This window comes from Lissotriton helveticus, chromosome 7 (genome assembly GCF_964261635.1).
Source record: "Lissotriton helveticus chromosome 7, aLisHel1.1, whole genome shotgun sequence".
Classification (NCBI taxonomy): Eukaryota; Metazoa; Chordata; class Amphibia; order Caudata; family Salamandridae; genus Lissotriton; species Lissotriton helveticus.
This window is the reverse complement of record NC_136068.1, coordinates 136299818-136319767: the sequence shown is the minus strand read 5'-3', so window position 1 is coordinate 136319767 and position 19950 is coordinate 136299818. Positions and strand designations below refer to the sequence as shown.

The 19950-nt window shown below is 45.8% G+C and overlaps 1 protein-coding gene and 1 long non-coding RNA gene across 3 annotated transcripts in view; one reads left to right on the top strand and one right to left on the bottom strand.

Moving 5' to 3' along the window:
• LOC144766664 (uncharacterized) overlaps positions 1-19950 on the top strand; it is a 183837-nt gene that overhangs the window by 42495 nt on the left and 121392 nt on the right. The gene's annotated exons all lie outside the window — the stretch shown is intronic.
• The window catches only part of HM13 (histocompatibility minor 13), a 67753-nt gene continuing 48501 nt past the window's right edge, over positions 699-19950 (bottom strand). The window contains exons 11-13 of one of the 2 annotated variants that reach the window (XR_013598502.1): positions 19621-19706; positions 9867-10067; positions 705-2122 (exon numbers count right to left, since the gene is read on the bottom strand). Coding sequence is in view for 1 of the 2 variants with exons in the window: in XM_078651738.1 (XP_078507864.1) it covers positions 2050-2122; positions 19621-19706 (159 nt within the window). In the remaining variant the exon portion in view is untranslated. Of the gene's footprint in view, positions 2123-9866; positions 10068-19620; positions 19707-19950 lie in introns of both variants that reach the window. The other variant, XM_078651738.1, reaches the window with a different exon arrangement.

Genomic DNA, 19950 nt, shown 5'->3' with positions numbered 1-19950 from the left:
GAGTGCCATATTACAGAAGAAGCTTGGTGATCTAATTTTAGGTTTATGCCTAGTTCCTCTATCACCAAGTAAAGTAATCAAGGACTAACAGGAAACACCACCAAGCAGTAGTTGTACCATGTCTTCTATAGGCAAAAAAAGGGCAGTGGACCACTGGACCCGATCTTGTCCCTATGGGCTTTTTGCTCCATGATCCTTATCACTTATGGGTGGCCCCACAAACACTTAATAAACATACAGAGATTGCCTGGTTTCTTCCAGACTCCTGGCTAAAAGCCACTACCGCCATTAAACCAAAGCATACATGGTCATCTAAAACTCATCCGGTTTAAGTGGTGGACTGAATAGGAAGATTTTTCAGTAACTTGCTCTGCTCCAGGCTGAGGATTACATTGAATTGATGAAATTGCTGATGAACTGCTAAACTGATTTCAGACAATCAATACATCTTTGACCTTGGCGACAAACTTCAATGAATATCAGCAAATCCACTACATGTGCAGAACACCATAGTGGAGGTTTTTGTCTTTAAAAATGTCCAAAATAAGACCAGGCAACTGCTGTAGACTAGTAGCTGATCTACAACCAAAGGCTGTACAGTACACAACACATACAGACCTCTTTTTCCAACATATTTGTATTGTGTGGCACAAGACCTTACATGTTCCAGTTCAACTGAATTATACTCATGAAACATCTTCATCTGCACAGTCAGGTTTAATACCTCAGAAAGCAAGTCAACAATACAAAATGTAAAAATGGCATGTTTTTCCTCTTTTCCCCCAACCTAATAATTAAACTTGACAACAAAAATACTTACAGGAAAGGTTGCGGGTGGCAGAAGCTGGACAGAAGTAAGAAAAGGGCTTGGGGAAGGCACAAAGACAGAAGAGGTGGTAGCAGTGCCTGTCCACAAACATGAGTGAAGGGGGTGGGACCCACGCCTGCTCACACAGGAAGTGGGGACGCAATAATACCTGCTCCCAAAGACACAGGATGACGAGCTGGTATGTTAACAGAGTATGTTCACACTGATAGAGGATACAGCAAGAGCAACGCTCACAGAAAATGGGTATCTGGAGAGCGACTGCACGCACACTGTATGTCCGGATCAGCTGTTTGCACAAACACTGGATGTACGGAGTGCCTGCTCACACTCTGTATCCGGAGACCGCCCACACAGACATCGGGTTTTGTAGCAATTTCTGCACAAACAGACACAGCAGGGATGTCTGCAGTGCCTGTTTGCACTGATTCAGGATATTGGGAGCACCAGTTCACATGGGCATAGAATCATGGCAGTGGATGCGCACTCGAGAGACTGGAGGGATGGTACGTCGCATGCCTACACACAACCAGGGATGTTGGCAGAGCTTTGTCTCAGATGTGCACAGCTGTGAGTTCCTTTTCAAACGGAGACAAACACACCTGCTTGCACATATACTACAAGGAAGGTAACAGTACCTGCTCACACAGATATGAGCAATAAGAAACAGCTGCGGGTGGGTGTCGGCACACAAACCTGTGGGTGCCTACTTGCACAGGCACATCAGGTATGATCTAATGATCTAATACCTGCTTGTATTGAGAAGCAGGATTGCATGTGCACAAAGACATTTTGGAGATTGCTGGAAAACTTGCCTGCAATCTAACATGAAAGCGCCTATTCTCATAGATAAAACGTGGATGGCGAGTGTCTGCCAGCACAGACCGAGCTGAGATGAGCACCTGCTTGCAGAGAACAGTGGGGTGGTGGAACGCCTGCTTTTACAAATAAAGTGTTCATGTGCGGTGCACACAGACACAGTACAGATGGTAGGAATGTCTCCTTTTAGACACAGGGAATCATAGGAGGTGCCTGCTGGCACAGGCAGTCCAAGGATAGTAATGTGCCTGCTCAAGCAGGCAAGGGATACAGAAGTCTGCCCTCCATTTTCCCAAAGTTTCTTTTCCTCCTGAAATAGGGGGCAAACACTTTTGCAGTGTTTTTCTCTTGGTTTTGGGATGACGGATCCAGGCTGGCATCACAAGTACATATTCAGCTGAACATCAATTGTCTTTCTTCTCAGTCTCTGTCTCACTTTCGGTGCCTTCAGACGGTTCCTTTGGGCTCTCGTCATACCTGTGGACAAGGAAACAGAGAAATCATATTATTCAAGACATAAATCTCAAATCCTCTGCATCCGATCTGGGTTGGAGGCACTAGGTGGGAGCACACCACTGTCTGCCAAAGGGTGCCGATAAGGAGGGTGGTTTGGTAGGACTGGAAGGCTCTGCAGTGCACGGCTGAAGGCTTGCACTGCAGATCAGAAAGGGACTGGGTATATGCACGGGGTCTGCCCATAGGCCAATCATGCACCAGCAATTCCTGGGCATTGCTGGTTTGAGAGAGTTAGGGTGCATCGCCTGCCCAGGCCATATTCTCCGCCCTAAGACTGCTGCATACCCACAAAAGTCATACAAAGTGGTTTTCCATCGGCCAGGCACAGCTAGAGGCCATGCACAGCTTATTTGGGTGGGACAGGGCTCAACATACAGAACCTGCTAAGGTGATGATAGGCACAGGGTTTTGCCACAGGCTTTTTTGCATGACCGAGGGTATTGCACATCAGCCTTTGTGTGGTATATCATAGAAAAATAAATTCTACGAAAACCTTTGTTAAATGGTAGGTTGTGGTTACCTTTGCAGACATAAAATTAACATATGTTAATAAAACCCTCTAAAATGTCCTTTAAAAAACTACCTGTAAAATTGTGTTATGGTTACAATGCAAAAGAAAATTTCCCACTCATGGTAAGCTCAGCAACTACCTGTACAGCTCAAGAAAGCATTATGACATCTCAAATGACATCCATCACTCATAGGGAGGGGGGGGGGCAGTTTAGCCAGTCCACAGTGTGTACCACTAGTAGGAGTAGTTCGTTTTGTGGACTTGAGGTTTTTACGGTAAAAAATGATGTATCTGTAAGAGACATATATTAATTATAGATTACTTATCTTAGAATTACCCCCAGACATCAGACTGGATCCTGAGAATTTTTTTCTTAGCAGTAACCTGTGAGTCGGTAGGTGGCGTCAGTCAACCGCGTCCGTCGTGATCACCGGGGTGACGTTGCGGTGTCTACTTAAGACGCCTTCCCCGCAGGCTCACGTCAGTTCTGACACGACTTTTCACGCCAGAAGCGCAGAGCCATGCAATACACTGACCACTGGTGCACAAAACTAGGGCCCTGCAAGGGAGTCCCTATAAGTCAGTTCGCAGAACAGGTAGGATGGGTGGGGTGGGCAGGAATCGATCACTAATATATGTCTTACAGATACATTGTTACAGAAGGTAAGTAACTTGTTCATCTGAAATAGAATATTAGTTATAGATTCCTTACCTTAGAACAGATACCCAGCAATTCCAACCCCGAAGGTGGATCTGTGAACTAAGTTCACACCAGAAAGTCCCTGAGAACAGGGGCGAAAAAGCGGTCTCTCTGGACTTGGCTTTCCAGGTAGTAATGCTTTGTAAATGTGTGCAAGGATGCCCATGGGGCTGCCTGGCAGATGTGAACCAGCGGAACTCCACGTCCCAAAGCAGTAGTAGCTGCCATCGCCCTGGTAGAGTGCGCGCGCAGTCCTACTGGAGGTTCCTTTTTAGCCAAAGAATAGCATATCTTAATGCGTAGGACAACCCATCGACAGATGGTACGTTTATGCACTGTCCAACCTTTCTTGGCACCCACATAACCCACAAATAGTTGATTGTCCACCCGGAAGTCTTTAATGCGGTCAAGGTAAAAGGACAGCGCACGTTTTGGGTCCAGATGGTGGAGTCTCTCCTCTTTGGAAGGGTGTGGAGGCGGGAAGAAGGTGGGCAATATGATGGTCTGACCTATGTGGAAGGAGGTAACCACTTTGGGCAGAAAAGAGGGTCTAGTGTGAAGAATCACTTTATCCGGATGGACAGCAAGAAAGGGAGGTTGGGAAGATAAAACCTGAAGCTCACTCACCCTGCGAGCAGAGGTGATAGCAAGCAACAAAGCAGTCTTCAAAGTAAGAAGATTAAGAGGACAATTATGTAGTGGCTCAAAGGGTGTACACAAAAGATAATTGGAGGACAAGATTTAAGTCCCACTGGGACATTATGAAAGGAGAAGGAGGAAAGAAGAGTAATGCCCTTCAGAAATCTGTTAACAATAGGGGACTTGAAAAGAGAAGGCTGATTAGGAAGGCGACAAAAGGCCCAAATGGCTGAAAAATAACCTTTAAGAGTGCCCAGAGCAGAGCTCTGCTGGGCCAACGAAAGAATGAAGAGGAGAAACTCTGAAAGGGGGCAGAAAGGGAACCCGCAGCCTTTACTGTGCACCATGCCAAAAATGTATTCTATCTACAGGAGTGTACTGTTTTAGTGGAGGGACGCCTGGCTGCCAAGATAACATTACACACTAAGGGAGAAAGGTCGAAAGCGGTCAACTGTTGCCGCTCCACCTCCATGCAAGGAGGTGGAGGCTGGACAGGTTCGGTGGAGGATCGTCCTGTGCCGCTGCGACAGTCGATCCTCCCAAAAAGGAGGATCGATGGCCATGCTCAAGAGCTCAGGGTACCAGAATCTCTGTGGCCAGTCCAGAGCCACTAGAATGACTTGTGCCCGGTCGCGCTTGATCTTCTTCAAGTCTGGGCAGAAGTGGTACAGGCAAAAAGACGTACAGGAGGCCACAACTCCACTTGTGACAAAAAGCGTTGCCAGGCGAGAGATGCCTTGAAAACCTCAACGCGCAGAGCTGCGGACATTGAGAGTTCTCTTCGGTGGCAAATAGATCTAACCAAGGCTCTCCCCACTGCTGAAAGAGACCTCGCACCACCTCAGAGTGAAGACGCCATTCGTGATCCATCAGGCACCGGTGGCTGAGTTTGTCCGCCCTGGGATTCAGGGAACCTGTCAGGTGTTGACCCGCCAGAAAAATGCCCTGTTCCAGCCATGTCCAAAGGCGAAGAGTCTCCTGACATAGGGTGCACCACCCAACCCCGCCCTGTTTGTTGCAGTACCACTTGGCGGTGGTGTGGTCTGTGAACACCTGCACTACTCTTCCTTTGACAGACGGAAGGAATGCCTTCAGTGCAAGACAAATCGCTCAGAGCTCCAGAAAATTGATGCGGAGCCCGGACTCCGCCGGAGACCAAAGGCCTCTGATCTCCACCTCGCACATATGGCTGCCCCATCCCAGGAGTGACGCATCGATCACTACCGTGAACTCTGGTTCGGGAAGGGAGAGGGATCTCCCGTTGACCCAATCCTGGTTCGTGAGCCACCACTGCAATGGACTTGCAGTCCCCTCCAAGATCTAGACAACATCAATTCCCCTAGTGCTGCGCCCACTGGAACTTCAGGACCGACTACAATGCCCGCATATGCCATCTGGCATGATCCACCAGCAGGATGAAGGAGGCCATAAGGCCCAGCAGCCTCAGGGTCCTTCTCACCAAAATTCGGGATAGAAGCTGAAAAATCGGTATCATAGCCCGAATGTCCCGGACTCGCTGCTCGGGAGGATAGGCCCGAAACTGCTCTGTATCCAGAACTGCTCCGATGAAAAGGAGCTTCTGCAAGGGAATCAGGTGTGACTTTTGCATGTTGAAAGTGTACCCCAGCGAATGAAGGAGGTCTGCCGTAGCTTGGATGTGGGGGGCGACAGCCTGGGGCGGGTCTGCCTTCAACAGCCAGTCGTCGAGATAGGGGAAGACTGGAACCCCTGATCTGCACAGATGGGCTGCGACTGCAGCCATCACTTTCGTGAACACCTGAGGGGCGCTGGTAAGGCCAAAGGGGAGCACTGTAAACTAAAAAATGCTCATGGCCTACCGTGAACCATAGGTAACGCCGGTGGGCAGGCAAGACGGGGATGTGAAAGTAAGTGTCCTGCAAGTCCAACGCTACCATTCAGTCTCCAGGGTTGAGGGCAGAGAGGACCTGAGCCAGGCTTAACATTTTGAACTTCTCCTTCTGGAGGAAGCGATTGACGTCCCGGAGGTCCAAGATAGGACGCAGGCCTTTCTACTTCTTGGGGACCAGGAAGTAGTGGGAGCAACAACCACAACCTACTTCTGGCACAGAGACTCGTTCAATAGTTCCCTTGGCCAAGAGAGCCGTAACTGCCTGGCAGCAAAGGGCCAAGTGATCCTCTGACGCACAATGGAGAGTTGGTGACACGGAGGGAGGGACAGTCTCGAAGGGGAGGGAGTAGCTCCTTCAGACTATGGGCAAAACCGACCTGTCCGACTTGATGTTGTGCCAGTAGCGGAGGTGATGTCGAATCCCGCCGCCCACTGGCAACTGGTGACCCTGAAAAGTCACACTAGGAAGTTTTGGAGGCTGTTGCAGAGGGGGCATTGGTGGACTGGCCTGCTCGCTGACCCCTAGACCCGCGACGCTGGGTCCCATGTCCCAGGCCATGCATAGGCTGGGTAGCGAGCGCAGCCCTGTGGTTCTGGGAATCCCTTCCGTAGCCACGAAAGGCAGACTGCAGGGAGCGAGAAGTTGCTGCAAGGCCCAAGGACCTGGCCATAGCCCTAATGTCCTTTAAGCACTCAAGCACGTTGTCCGCCTTGTCATTAAACAGGCGACGGCCATCAAACGGCATGTCCAAACGTGTGGATTGGACATGCTCCGAGAAGCCAGATGCTCTCAGCCAGATGTTCTCAGCCAGGTGTAGTGCCTCAGTGCTACGGACGTGGAAACAATTCTACCCAGCGATTCGGCAGTATCCAGCCCACACTGGATGGTGAACTTGGCCGTGTCTCGACCCGCAGCAACAGCGCGGGTGAACACGGCCCCGGCCTCCTACAGGCACTGTGGCAGCACTTGCGCGACCTTATCCTACACTATGTGTGTATAACAGCCAAAGAGACATGCGGTGTTCACCGACCGCAGTCCTGAGCTGGCGGAAGATAACATCTTCTTACCAAGGTGGTCCAGCTTCTTGAATTCTATATCTGGGGGAGCAGTAGGGAACGCACCGTTTCAAGATGAGGCTTGGACCACCAAGCTCTCAGGGGTAGGGTATTGGGAGAGGAAAATTGGGTCACTCGGGGATGGGTGGTGGCATCGGGCAATCATCCTAATCACAGGAGCCCCTGTGCTGGGCTTGGGCCAAGTGCCCAGAAGGATGTCAGTGAGAGCCTCATTAAAAGGCAGCAGGGGCTCCGAAGAGGCTGCTGTCGGCTGAAGCACCTCAGTCAGGAGGTTAGTACTGAGCCATTGTAGGAAGCTCAAGTCCCAAGGTATCAGCCACCCCCCAACACCACAGCGTAGGAAGCTCCCTCCTCCGTAGCCACGGTATGGGAGACAGCATACCAATGTCTGGGGAAGTATCCAGACCACTGGCATTATCCAACTTCTCGCGCCAGTCCGGCTCCTCAAGTTGGTCTGCTAGAGTGTCAACAGATCCCCTGCCAGTCCTCCTCACCCTCCCCTCTGGCTGCCACTAGAGGCGATAGGGTACGTCAGGGATTTACAGCGGTATCAAAGTACCCCCAAGCGCCGGTACAGATGTAGGACGACGCCGGTATGGCACCGGGTCCACGTCGTTGGTGAGGCTGGGGTCGAAGCCGGTTGGGGGCACAAACGGCGTCTGGGGTGTCGTCACTGGAATCGTCACTGGGGAAGGTGTTGTGAGGTCGACTGGCGCCGGTACGGACCCAGGCATGGATCCATGGGGGCCCCAGAGGCACCGAGGCCGGAGCCGCTGGCATCGAAGGCCCAGGGCCCCCAGCAGAGGTTGTGGGGCCCAAAGGCGTGCCAGCAGAGTCAGGCTGCCCAAAAATGCTATGGAGCATGGTAAAAGGGAAAGGGAGGGAAGCGCGGAACCGTCCCAGGAGGCTCCGGAGATGGAGCTGGAGAGACACGACGCTCTGGGTGTTGCGTCAGCCGACGGACAGGGAGAAGGCGAAAAGCGACGATGCTTCTTAGCCTTCTTTTTGTGCTTCAACTTGCTGGAGGAGTGCGAAGACGTCAAGGAGGAATGGTGATGACTCCGCAACTGGTCCCACGACCTTCCTCTCGACTGGGATCTAGAGCAGCACGTAGCAGATTGCCGGGCCTCCAAAAGCTTTCGAGACCGCTCCTGCAAAGACTTCAGGTTCATGGCCCAGCAGTTGGAGCATGACTTCGGATCATGGTTGTGCTCCAGGCACCAAAGGCACGCGAGGTGCGGATCGGTAACCAACATCAACTTGTGACAGGAGTCACAGGGTTTGAAGCCAGTCAGACGATGGGACATCCCTCATACTACCAGGAGTCAAAGACTTAAAAATGACGTTGACAAAAGTCGAAAAAGGGTTAGTCAAAAAGTGACTAACGAGCACACACTCCCCACGTCTGCACGGGGTGATGCAGAAAAAGCAGTAACCGATGTCAGCGCACAGGGTGGTCGTCTAAGTAGACACCGCAACATTATCCCGGCGATCACGACGCCAGACGCGGAGTCGACCAACACCACCCACTGACGCGCAGGGGTACTGCCAAGAAAAAAATTCTCCGGATCTTCGGATCCAGTCGTACGCCTGGGGATAATTCTAAGGTAAGGAATCTATAACTAATAGTCTATTTCAAATAGGCAATATGCAGCTGCCTTCAAAAAGTTGACATATATGACATCATTAGATGCAAAGCGTTCCCAGTCCACACTGCGTTTAGCCAAAGTATGTGCTCAATCAGCTCCGTTGACTAACAACTGGTATAGCCACAATTTCACCCCTTTTCCAGGTTTGGTTACTTGGAAGTTCTTTGAAATTATACAGTGCTGCCTTTAAGCGTTTCTTGTGGTTACTTCTCGTTCACAAACTCATTACACATTATCCGAAGACTGTGCGAGGATCTAACCATTTTACATCACAACCACCACATCATGTTGAACTAAGTTGGCACTTTCCACGAGGCACTCTGAGCCCATGCATACAGTGGGAAAAGAATAAAACAGTTCTCAAAATTCTAAGAAATCCTGGTGCTAAAGCCAGAAGTGACTGTGCCGACTCCTAGACAGCGGCCAGCATTTTTTTATTTTTAATACGAGGGCACCTAGCAAAAATGGATAGCATGAACCCAAAGTTAATATTTTCGCGGAATTAATATGAAGACATATTATTTTAAGCAAACTAAAACACTACACCAAGGCTTTCTTGCCAAGAAAAGCAGACAACGAATATTTAATTTTATTACCTACTGTATCACAAACATATGCAATGTAAATAAGCTGAAGTGAAATATTTCATTGGCATTTGAAAAGAAATGCCCCAAAAGTCATGTTTTGTTTTCTTTTCCAACAATAAATAAAGTATGTGAAATGTAATCAGTTTTGTGGGTGGGAGGGACATACACCATGAAATGTTTCTGAGAGGCATGTTTAACGGTACCTTTATTTTCTCAGTATAGCATATGATGCAAGAAATATGGCCATGATATTGAGCATTCCTGCTTTAAAGCACATTTTCCCAAGTACATTTTCAGAACATCATTGATCTTCACAGAAACATGGTAAAAAGGGCTGATTGAGCCGGAAACATGCTTACCACAACCCACCCCCTGGACATCTCTTTTCACCTGTAGTGGAGGTCACCCCTACCTTGGAAGGCATGCCCTTATTTTATAAAGTCAGAATAATGCTATACTGGGCTCTGTAGTCAGAGACTGACATGAAACCCCTGGATCGGAAGAATAGGCTTCTCTCAAAACCAGAGATGGGTCTTACCTCCCTGGAAAAAGGATTAGATTTTTGGACTGCTCTCCTGGTGGGGTGGACAGACTGTTCTAAACAAAAGCATGGGTTTTCGGGCCCTTTTCGAGGAGCAGATTCAATTAAGACAAACCATCAGTATTCCCTACCTGGACAATGGGAGGAAAAGTGATAGGAGGGAGGGAACAGGCTCCCACCCCTACATGGTGCTGGGGTTGAGTTGCCGACGTCGGCGGGGAGAAGCAGACTTCTGCTGCATGGAGTTAGCGAGACTGGCTGGAGAGCCGGAAACCGTAGGGAAGTGAGTGAGCCGTGGTGTGTGAGGCAAGATTTCAGTAGAAGATTCATAGCTGCAGAAAAGGAGCGTAAGACAGGAGTCAGACAGAGAGGGGGAGAGAAAGGGTGGACAGAAGGGGTGAGAAAAAGCGAGAAGGAAGAACATGTAAGAAAGTTTTTACTTGCAGCCATTTTGCGTTCCACCCCTCCCATCAATCTTTTTTCTCTGTAGTCACCCTCAGGTTTCATCTCATCCGCTAAGCGCACCATTAACATCAACTTTTATTGGCGCTGGCCTAAGGGTTAGTAGCCGAAACTTAAATGAATTAATATGGAGAGACAGCATTATTGGTAAAATGTCAATCCAAAATAGATCACCTATAGATTTCACCAAACACATATATTTACCTGATCTGCAGTGCACTGAGGAGCTCCTCTTAAAGCTGTACAACTACTCCATGTTCAGTCACTTTAGCAATGATTCTGGGTTTTACAGAAATATTCTGCACTAAGTTGCTGCAAGGGCAGATCCTGAAAGTCTGGATATTGTATGAAGCAAGCACTTACCACTTCTGTTATAAATGCTTAGTGCAAAAATCTTCTGCATGCCACTGTGATTTAGTGGGCACAAGTGTTTAACCACAATGCACCAGACAGCTACTATGAATTGAGCCAAACATCTTATAACTGTCCTTCATGGAGATGTAGTAATGTAAAAGCAAAGCATAGCAATGTTGATAGTAAATATAGTCATTAATGCTTAATTCAATGGATTATTATGTCTCAATAGATATTTACTTTGGGCAGTACAAATGATTTTTCCCAACCTGCACTGGTTAAAGTGGTTGGAAAATGACAGGAAAAATAGTTCAGAGTCAAAAAGAGATTAAAAAAACATGAAGTAGTACCTGCTAGCGAGAACTAAACCATGTATAATGAATACATTTGTTGGGGTGCTTCCAACTCGGACTACAGAGAAACAAATTCATATCACTTCAGTACTTCAAAGTCTTTAAAAAAAGTGAACATGCCGACACACACGTGTGTCTTCAGCAAGGGGTATTCTTTGGGTCCAGTGCTTGGCGACATTGTTCCATTACATAATTAGGGGGGGGGGGGGGGGGGGGGGGGGGGGGAGGGAACTCGGAACAAGTGCTCATATTTAAATATAAAAAAACCCAAGTCAATGCCACACCATTTTAATGTTATTCTTTTTGCAGTCACATGCGGCCTTCTGAAAGCTGCTCCTTACGTTTCATTCCGTTAAGAGTTGGAAAAGTCCTTTGTGTCTTCATGACAACAACGCTTTCAAAGCCCAATACAAATCTGGAGTTCTGAAATCAAGGCGCCCTCTTAATAGCCATGTGAAATTTTACTGTGGAATACATAAAATCATGAAAATAAGTAGGTAGAATTGGCATACAGCTGCCTACTCCATTGGCTTTGAAAAAATATTTAATTCATTGTTTTGAAATCATCGAGTCTGGATCCACTGGTTAGAGCCAGTCATGATGATTCAGAAGCAGACTTCCCTTTACAGTTCCAGAGAGATCATGATGGTTGGACTTGGTACCTAACTTTAAAGACCATTTCCTAGATGGTATATATAAATATTGAGATATAGTGCAGCTGCAAATGGATAATCTTGACCACGACTGCCCCTTTGATGCCCCTAGGGTACTTCACAGAGGGTGCTAGATGAAGGAACTGTAAGACCAGTTTGATGCTCAACCGGTCAAATTAACTGCATTCATAGCGTCCCTAAGAAGCTGGACACAGATTATCTGCACCCTGAAACTGTTTATTACTTCGACTTGGGTGTGACCACTGTTCGGAGGGTGGCGAGTAGCCTGGGGTTCAGCATACTGAACGGTCTATAAACCCAGAGATAAAGACAGTGAAATAGGGTGCAGACGTAGAGTAATCCTGTTGCACTGTATTTCTAGGTGTGCCTACTCTTGTCACATTGACAGACATGGAGGTTGTTTAAAAACAGAGTAAAGCAGACGAGCCACACAAATGGGCAACAGCTCAACAGTTCCACAAAGTAAAACAGAAACTCAGCTGTTACTAGAAAATGTAATGCTAAGCCTGTACACACTACATACCTTTTTTTTGGGGGGGGGGGGTGTCACATCTTCATGTATTATGAATTGAACTCCCTTATTTTTTACTTAACTGGTAATAAAGATCCTATTGTTCGATGAGATAAGAGCACTTGTTGGACACTGAGTTACTAACAATTCCTATGCCTACTCAAATTACTAACCCCTACCACACTGTACTGCTAATTTTGTAACTGTTGGTGGCCCACTGAGACCTGTGCTTCGGCAAGGCAGCTCACTATGGGCTTTCTAAGGGACCTCCTATAACAATTTCCGAAAATAACAATAGGGGAAGAGGAGAATGATTCGGATAGGGATCGTTATTTTGCATGATCTGACCTGAAACGGCTGGAATTCTCAGGAATACCGATTTTGGTACATGTACAAAAGGAAAAGGGGAGATTTGGGGGAATGAGTCTTTAGAGGACAGGACCGGATTGGCCTGCTTTGGTGGGCTTGTCACATGTGTTTCCATTAAGTAGGGTTTAAAGAAATGCATTATGTTTTGGCACATGAAAAAATGTAATTAAAGTTCAGAGCCTCATCCATGCTTCCATGTTCAAAAAGAAAAAGGTTTTAAAATATATAAATATAAATATATATATATATATATATATATATATATATATATATATATATATATATATATATATATTCCTTCACACCACCAAGGATTTTATGATCTCTCTCACCGAAACCCTTCACATGTATGTCACCCTAAGCCTAACCCAACCTGTAGATCTAACTTTACCATTGACCCTAGATCTGAAACAAGTTTATCACACCGAACTCCAACTGTAGCGCCCTCTCTCTTACCTGAACGCTCACCCCATTTATCTACCTTTTTCTCCAAACTTCTCACTGCTCACTTTGTTTTCTCACTAATTGTTTTTCAAACCAGTTATTTAAAACCACATATAATTTGAAATGAATTGAAACTATTTATGGACTGAATTGGATAAAGGTCTAGAGCAGTTAGGCCCCTTGTACATAGCTTTTTTCTCATTCATCATGTCTCTACATTGATTTAACTAATGTGCAGTTCGACATTTTAGTCACATGGCGCTATCGCCAAAACTTTCCCCAAATTCCATGCATGTCGCAGTTACTAAATTTGTTTAGGAAAGGTGGAAAAAGTGAAAGATGTGTGGCTTTCCCAGGGCGCCACAGCCCTGATCGTGCAGGAGGCTTTATGTCAGTATCTTCTTCCATTGCTGCCACTGTGACTTCCTCCATGTCCACAACACTGAGGGTGCTCATGGAAGAAAGAGTGCCTCAACTATAGTAACATCAGAGACCATCTGGTTAGAGCAGCATTACCTAACAAAAAAACATCCCAGACACTTACTGCGATGTGGGGCATACCACCCGTGCGAGGCCATTTTACATGTGGAGGATGCAGTGTGTCATCTAACCATTGAGAGTAAGAAATTGGTCTATGGCACCATTGACGTAACCTTGAACAAATTCTCCAACTGTAATACCAACAATGTTGTTTATGCTATTGTATGCCCTTGTAATCGGATCTATATAGGTCAAACAACTCAAAAAGTCAGGATTCGAATTTAGCAGTATCGGAGCCGGCTAAGATGCCAAACACTGAATGCACCTCCGGTGGAACACCTTATCAGGCATGGACATACAGAGAATGACTTGCAATGGAAAGTTATTAACGTGATTCAATCACCACCGCGCAGCACAGACATCAACAGAATTCTCAATAAAGAAGAACTAAAGTGGATTCTGCGCACTAACAGACTACATACTGGCCTGAACCGCAAGGAGGATTGGACCAACCTGATCGAATCCCCTTTTGAACCATGGCTGTTACAACCTTCCTTGGGTCCCTTTTACATGGGCCTCTGTGATCCCCTTCCAACCGAGAATCCGGGCACTTCACCACGATATTTATTTCCTGGTTCTATACAGTCCTGATAACTATGGACATTGCCATCTGCCAATATATGCTGTATCCGTTACTCCTGCATACATATGAGACTGTAATTGATTAGCTACTGTTGTTTATACATATGCTATCTACTATGGCCATGGTGTTGGTCCCCACTATTGCTGGCAGACTTTTATTCTGTGTATAATTCATTCTACAACCTGGATGCATATAACCTTTTACATGACCCAGTTTTTGGTCAGTATATGGACTTCGTTTTTCAAGTTCCCTCTAATTTTCTTGGGCCATATACATTATGGCTTAGTCCTCCTGTACATATTGAATTTAACACTCGCATCCCTTCTCTCCAATTTCGGTAATTTTCCTAACAACGCCGCCCCTCTTCTATCTCTCGTTGACCCTCGACTGCCCTTATACTCATTCAATACGGCACCTGCGGATTTCCACACCACTCGTCCTTCAGACACTGTTCTAAGTAGTGCATGCGTGGCTCTTAACTGCCACTCACTCTAGATTTACTGGCACAAGCATTCAGCAATCTCCCGGCTCCCGGTCAGGAGCACGTTCAACTACCAACAGGTGGGTAACCTTCCAGGCGGCTTGCCAGAGAAGTCATTTTTGTGACTCGCTTGCCATCGCCTTACTTTCCTCCTTTTCCCAAGTGCCCTTTCTATCGCCTCATTGAACGCGGACCACAGGGCGTTTCGGGCAGGACATTGTTTCTTGACTTCCTTTCATTGTCACCGACACATCGGTTGTTCGCAAGCGGCTCTATTTTATTTTCACCAACTGTGGTGTCTACGTCGAATTGCTTGCACAGTCTACCCTCCGGCTCCTCTCCTAGATTGGACTCCCTCACCAAGGATCAATTAACACGGATCGCCTTCGCAATCCAGGTCATTGTACCTAGGTCAGTTCCCTCTGGCTCCACCACCTAGCCACTTCACAAGCAGTAGAGTACCTTGCCCTTCTATTGCGACGGCCGCAGCACTGTTTTCCACCTGTTCGTGTTCATCATAGCACTTATGTAGACAGCACATATAAATCACCACAGTACCATGTAGAGTCAGCCTGGTATTGCGCGCTACCGTCGTCTTTTTTTGGTCACTCTTCCGTCAATGACAAAGGCATGTTTTATATTTCACCACCCAACTGCCCCTTCCCTAACCCCATTTCTTTTTGCTTTTTTCCTCCTTCTCTCCTTGCCTCAATTCGGGCTCTCAGGCATTTTAAACCTTTAGTACTGATTATGTCCCCCCCCCCCAGGGATCGAAACGTCGTCACCCACACCGTGACTCCTTATGTATGATTATTTATGTGGAGCACAAGTTGTTTTTTCCCGCATTAGGACAGTTCTCAACATGTATCGTTAATGTCACATCTTGGAGCGAACGCCTGAGGTCTGGAAATCTGTTGATTTCCATACCACGCCACGTTACCCATAGGATTGTTAATGTATTTATTCCTTTTTAATGTATGTTTAAATAAATACAATATTTTCCATTTGGATATACTAACACAGTTCTAATTGTAGTTCTGTGATTATACTCTTATGTTGTCTGGTAGGGACCCATGTCTCCTTCAATAATCAACTATAGTTATAGTACAAAAATGATGGACCATTTGCCTCATGCCCCTTAGTCTGTTGCGACAGCTACTTCCAGCATCCTAGGTAATGAATCCTGCTCTCAGCAACTTCACATCGCACAAGGCAGAATTGTTCATCTGCTGTTGACTGAATATGGAAAATGGGGAGGCTGGTGTGGGATGGTTGGACGGGCTACACTACTGTGCCACATTCAAGGGTCCTATTGATGCTCCTCTGGTCCTTTTTAGGTCTCCCGACCTGTCAATGCGCATGCGCATTGAGCGGAGCGAGACTATAGGGGCTTAAACAGACTTTAACTAACTGGCGATTTGATGCTGTGCCCGTGCGCTTTTAGGTCAATGCGCAAGCGCATTGACCTAAAATGCGCGTGCACAGCATCAAATCGCCAGCCATCTGTTCTCCTGCAGCTCTTCCCGCTCCGCCCCACAAGCTTCCCCCAGCGTGCGCTCTGGCTCAGCCGAGCCGCACTCCTCCCACACCTTTGAAGTGAAGCTTCACTTCAAAGGCCCCTGCTGCTTCACACTGTGTTGCATTTCTCCTCCCCCCTCCCCACAGCAATGCCCTCCGCCATCCGTACTTTCACTTTGACGGCCGCAGGCCGTCTCTCGTGTTTCTCCTCCCCCCTCCCAGTGTTTTTTTTTTTTTAAAACTTGTTTTACTTGTTTTTAAAGCACACATCTTTTGCTTCTTCCTGCGTTTCATCTTTGAAATGCTGACAAAAACAAATCTGGTCCATTTCTTTTCACGTGAACGCAGCAAAATACTGCGTAAACGACGGCTTCGTTACCTATGCTGGCGATACATATAATGTGAAGCAAAACCCTTTCACCCGTTTCCTATGGTAAAGGATGCAAACGTATTAGCTAGATATTCAGCACATATTCAAAACGATTACAAACATGGCCCTGAGCAAAGTCGTACAAGAATTTGGCAACTGCAAGCAGCTAACTTACGAGATCACAATAAAAGGGACTCGGAATGGTGCACCCTAAAGACTAACAGTGATTTTGCCTAGTGATTCGGAAAGCGGACTAACAAGCATTTGCAATGCAACAGGTCTCGCAGTTTTGAGAGTCTGAGCTATTGGCATTGTAAATGGTAATGCCTTTATTTCTGTGTTGGTTTTCAAAACATAAATAAAAGGCATTGTCATTTACAATGCCAATAGCTCAAACCCTCTCAAATGCGAGACCTATTGCATTGCAAATGCTTGTTTCAGGGTCCCCACTAGCCGAGGCTGGTTTTGCCAGGGCACAGACAGTTGGTAAACTAAAGTCTTCACTGGAGGGCACAAAAGTAGTGGCCTTTCTGACCCCAGGCTGGTTACACCCCGCAATTAAATACTTTTAACCCCACGTTAGGATGATCCCCTGAGAACAGCGACAATGTTTTCCATGAGTGCGAGTAGAAGACATGCACACTAAAGAATCCTTCTTACAGATATTTACCAGCTTCCTTAAGCATCCACAACCAATGACTAAACAAAAGAAAATGTGCAGGAACTCCATTACCCAGGACTCAAGTAGAATAGCTTGGACTGCTCTGGCTTCAAAACCATGCTAGAAGGAACATTAAACAACCATTGGCATAGCCAATAGGTCGCGCTTTTGGGACCTTATGTGTTTATTTTGAAGTTTTGGCTATGTTGTAGAGTATTGTGGCTGATGTGCCTTATATAGAAAAGTTCTAATAAAAAGTATATATATGGTACTTAGTGGTAATATATGGAGTGTATGTTGCATTTAGTAGTGTTTAATTATGTGGCATGATTATGTGGTTTTGAGTGGTGCTATGTGGAGTGTATTTATATTGCATTGCGTAAAGTGTAACTATGTGACACTGATTGATATTATGTGTTTTGTATTTATGTTGTATTGAGTACAGTAATTATGTGGCATGTAATGATGTGGTATTGAGTGGTATTATGTGGAGTGTATGTTGTATTCAGTAGAGCGTAATTATGTGGTTTTGAGTGTGGTTGTGTGGAGTGTATTTATATTGTATTGAGTAGAGTAATTATGTGACGTGTTATTATGTGACACGGATTAATATTGTGTGGTTTGTATTTAAGTTGTATTGAGTAGGGTGTAATTATGTGGCATGTAATTATGTGGCACTGAGTGATATTATGTGGGGTGTATGCTGCATTTAGTGGAGTAATTATGGGGTGTAATTATGTGGTTTTGAGTGTTGTGTGGAGTGTATTTATATTGTATTGAAAAGAGTGTAATTATGTGGCGTGTTAATACGTGGCACTGAGTGATTTTATGTGGATTGTATGGATGCACATCCACAATGCTCTGCAACATAGCCAAAACTTCAAAATAAACACATAAGGTCCCAAAAGCGAGACCTATTGGCTATGCCAATGCTTGTTAGTGAAGTCACAACCAGAGTGTTTAAATGTTTTTTTAGAGGCCCATTTTTATTCGAGGCTTCCGTGTTTGGTGAGGGTGTTATGCTCATTGCCTGTTGTGTAACGTTTTACCATTGCTGTCACACTTAAAAAAAAATATTAAAAAAATTAATGTAAAATAAAAAAATCTGTGCTCTTCTAATGCTCTACTCAGGGCAGTGTTTGCTGCCGGACGTTATTTTATTTATTGTTAGACTATTTCTATGGCACTGACTGACCGGCCAAATGGCAACAGAACGCTGTAACAAGCACTTTCTTGTGCCTCTGCAATTAGCAGTAGGTAAAGCTGCTGCCTTGATAGTAATGCTTTTACCTCCCTGGGAAGGATGAAAGGTTCAGCTGCATCTGCTGCGAGTCAAACTCGTACTCTGCTGCTTCTTCAAGAGCGCTGCAAGATGCCTTAGCCCGCTAGGCTAGAGTGAGAATGTTTTCATCCCTGTTACTGTGTGTGTGTGTGTGTATATATATATATATATATATATATATATATATATATATATATATATATATATATATATATATATATATATATATATATATATATATATATATATATATATATATATATATATATATATATATATATATATATATATATATATATATATATATATATATATATATAATTTTGGGACCCAGTTGTCAGAGCATACAGAAATGAATGTGTTGTTTTGTAAAAGCACAGTAAGCGAACTGGATGTGTAAGAATGTAGTTTAAACATAATATGCTGGAAAGCACACCATGGACGTGTAAACATAATCACTTTTGTCTTCTGCGGACCCATGTGTTTTTAGGAGAATGGCAGGCATAGTAGCTCTTGAAATGGTTACTTTTTTGGGTTTACATTTCTGCATGCGTGAAAGTCCGCAAAGTTGGCTTAGGATGTAAAACTGTGACCGCAGTCCTAGTATCCTGCAAGTGCGGACGAGTGAGATGGCATGGGCTGCATGTGTTCACACCCTCCAGTGGAGGAAGGGGGGGCCCATTGGTGGAGGAGAAATGGGCGAGAGAAGGGATTGCAACTTATCAAGGGACGGACTCCTGAAAGAGCTATGTATTGAGGGCAGGTAGAAGTGTGTGCAAGCAGAGAGCAGATTGGAGTGCTTGTGTAATCAGAACCAAAGATCTTTTGGGGTTAGAAACTGACGAGCATAAAAAAAATAAAAAAATAAAAGACCCACAGAGCATTTCCTTTACGGGACCGAGCAGGGGGCACCATCTGTTTGCAAGTTAATTACAAACATATGTCGCCAAAGCTCGCTCCCGCAAGGGAATCGCCAAACGTGCATGCGTTGCCATTGAAAGCAATACAATGCGTGCACGTTTTGGGCCTAATAAGCAAATCGATTTCAAGAGGTCTCCTCCTATGCAGCTCATAGGCGAGACCTAAAAAACGAGTGGTTGAGCACTGATGCACATATCGGCCCATGACTTCCACGAACATCATCCTACGTATGCCATGCAGAAATGTGGACAAATATAAAAAACAAACGCAAGTAAACATGAAATACACAGAACACAACCATCCACTGTATAAAACACGCCACCTGCAGATATTTGAATTGCACTGTTTGGAACGAGTCTTACCTGAACATATCTGCGATTTCACCTTTCACAAGCGCTACCAGCAAGGGAAAACCAATACAGGCGGGAACCAGGTAGAGGAGAGCTGGCTGTGAGAACAAAGCCAAGAATGGATTAATGGAAAATAAAGAACTATCAGAAACCAGAATCCACAAAGCACAAGTGACGCATTCATAATAGTTAATGACGCACTCCACCAGTAATAGGTTTTCTCTCAGGATACCATCATCACACAACATGATAGGGGAGCGTGTCTGCCTAGGAAGGGAATGATTTCTATTGTGCTTCACTTTTACATATCTTCACACTGGCTTCAGCAGTCGAGCACAGAAT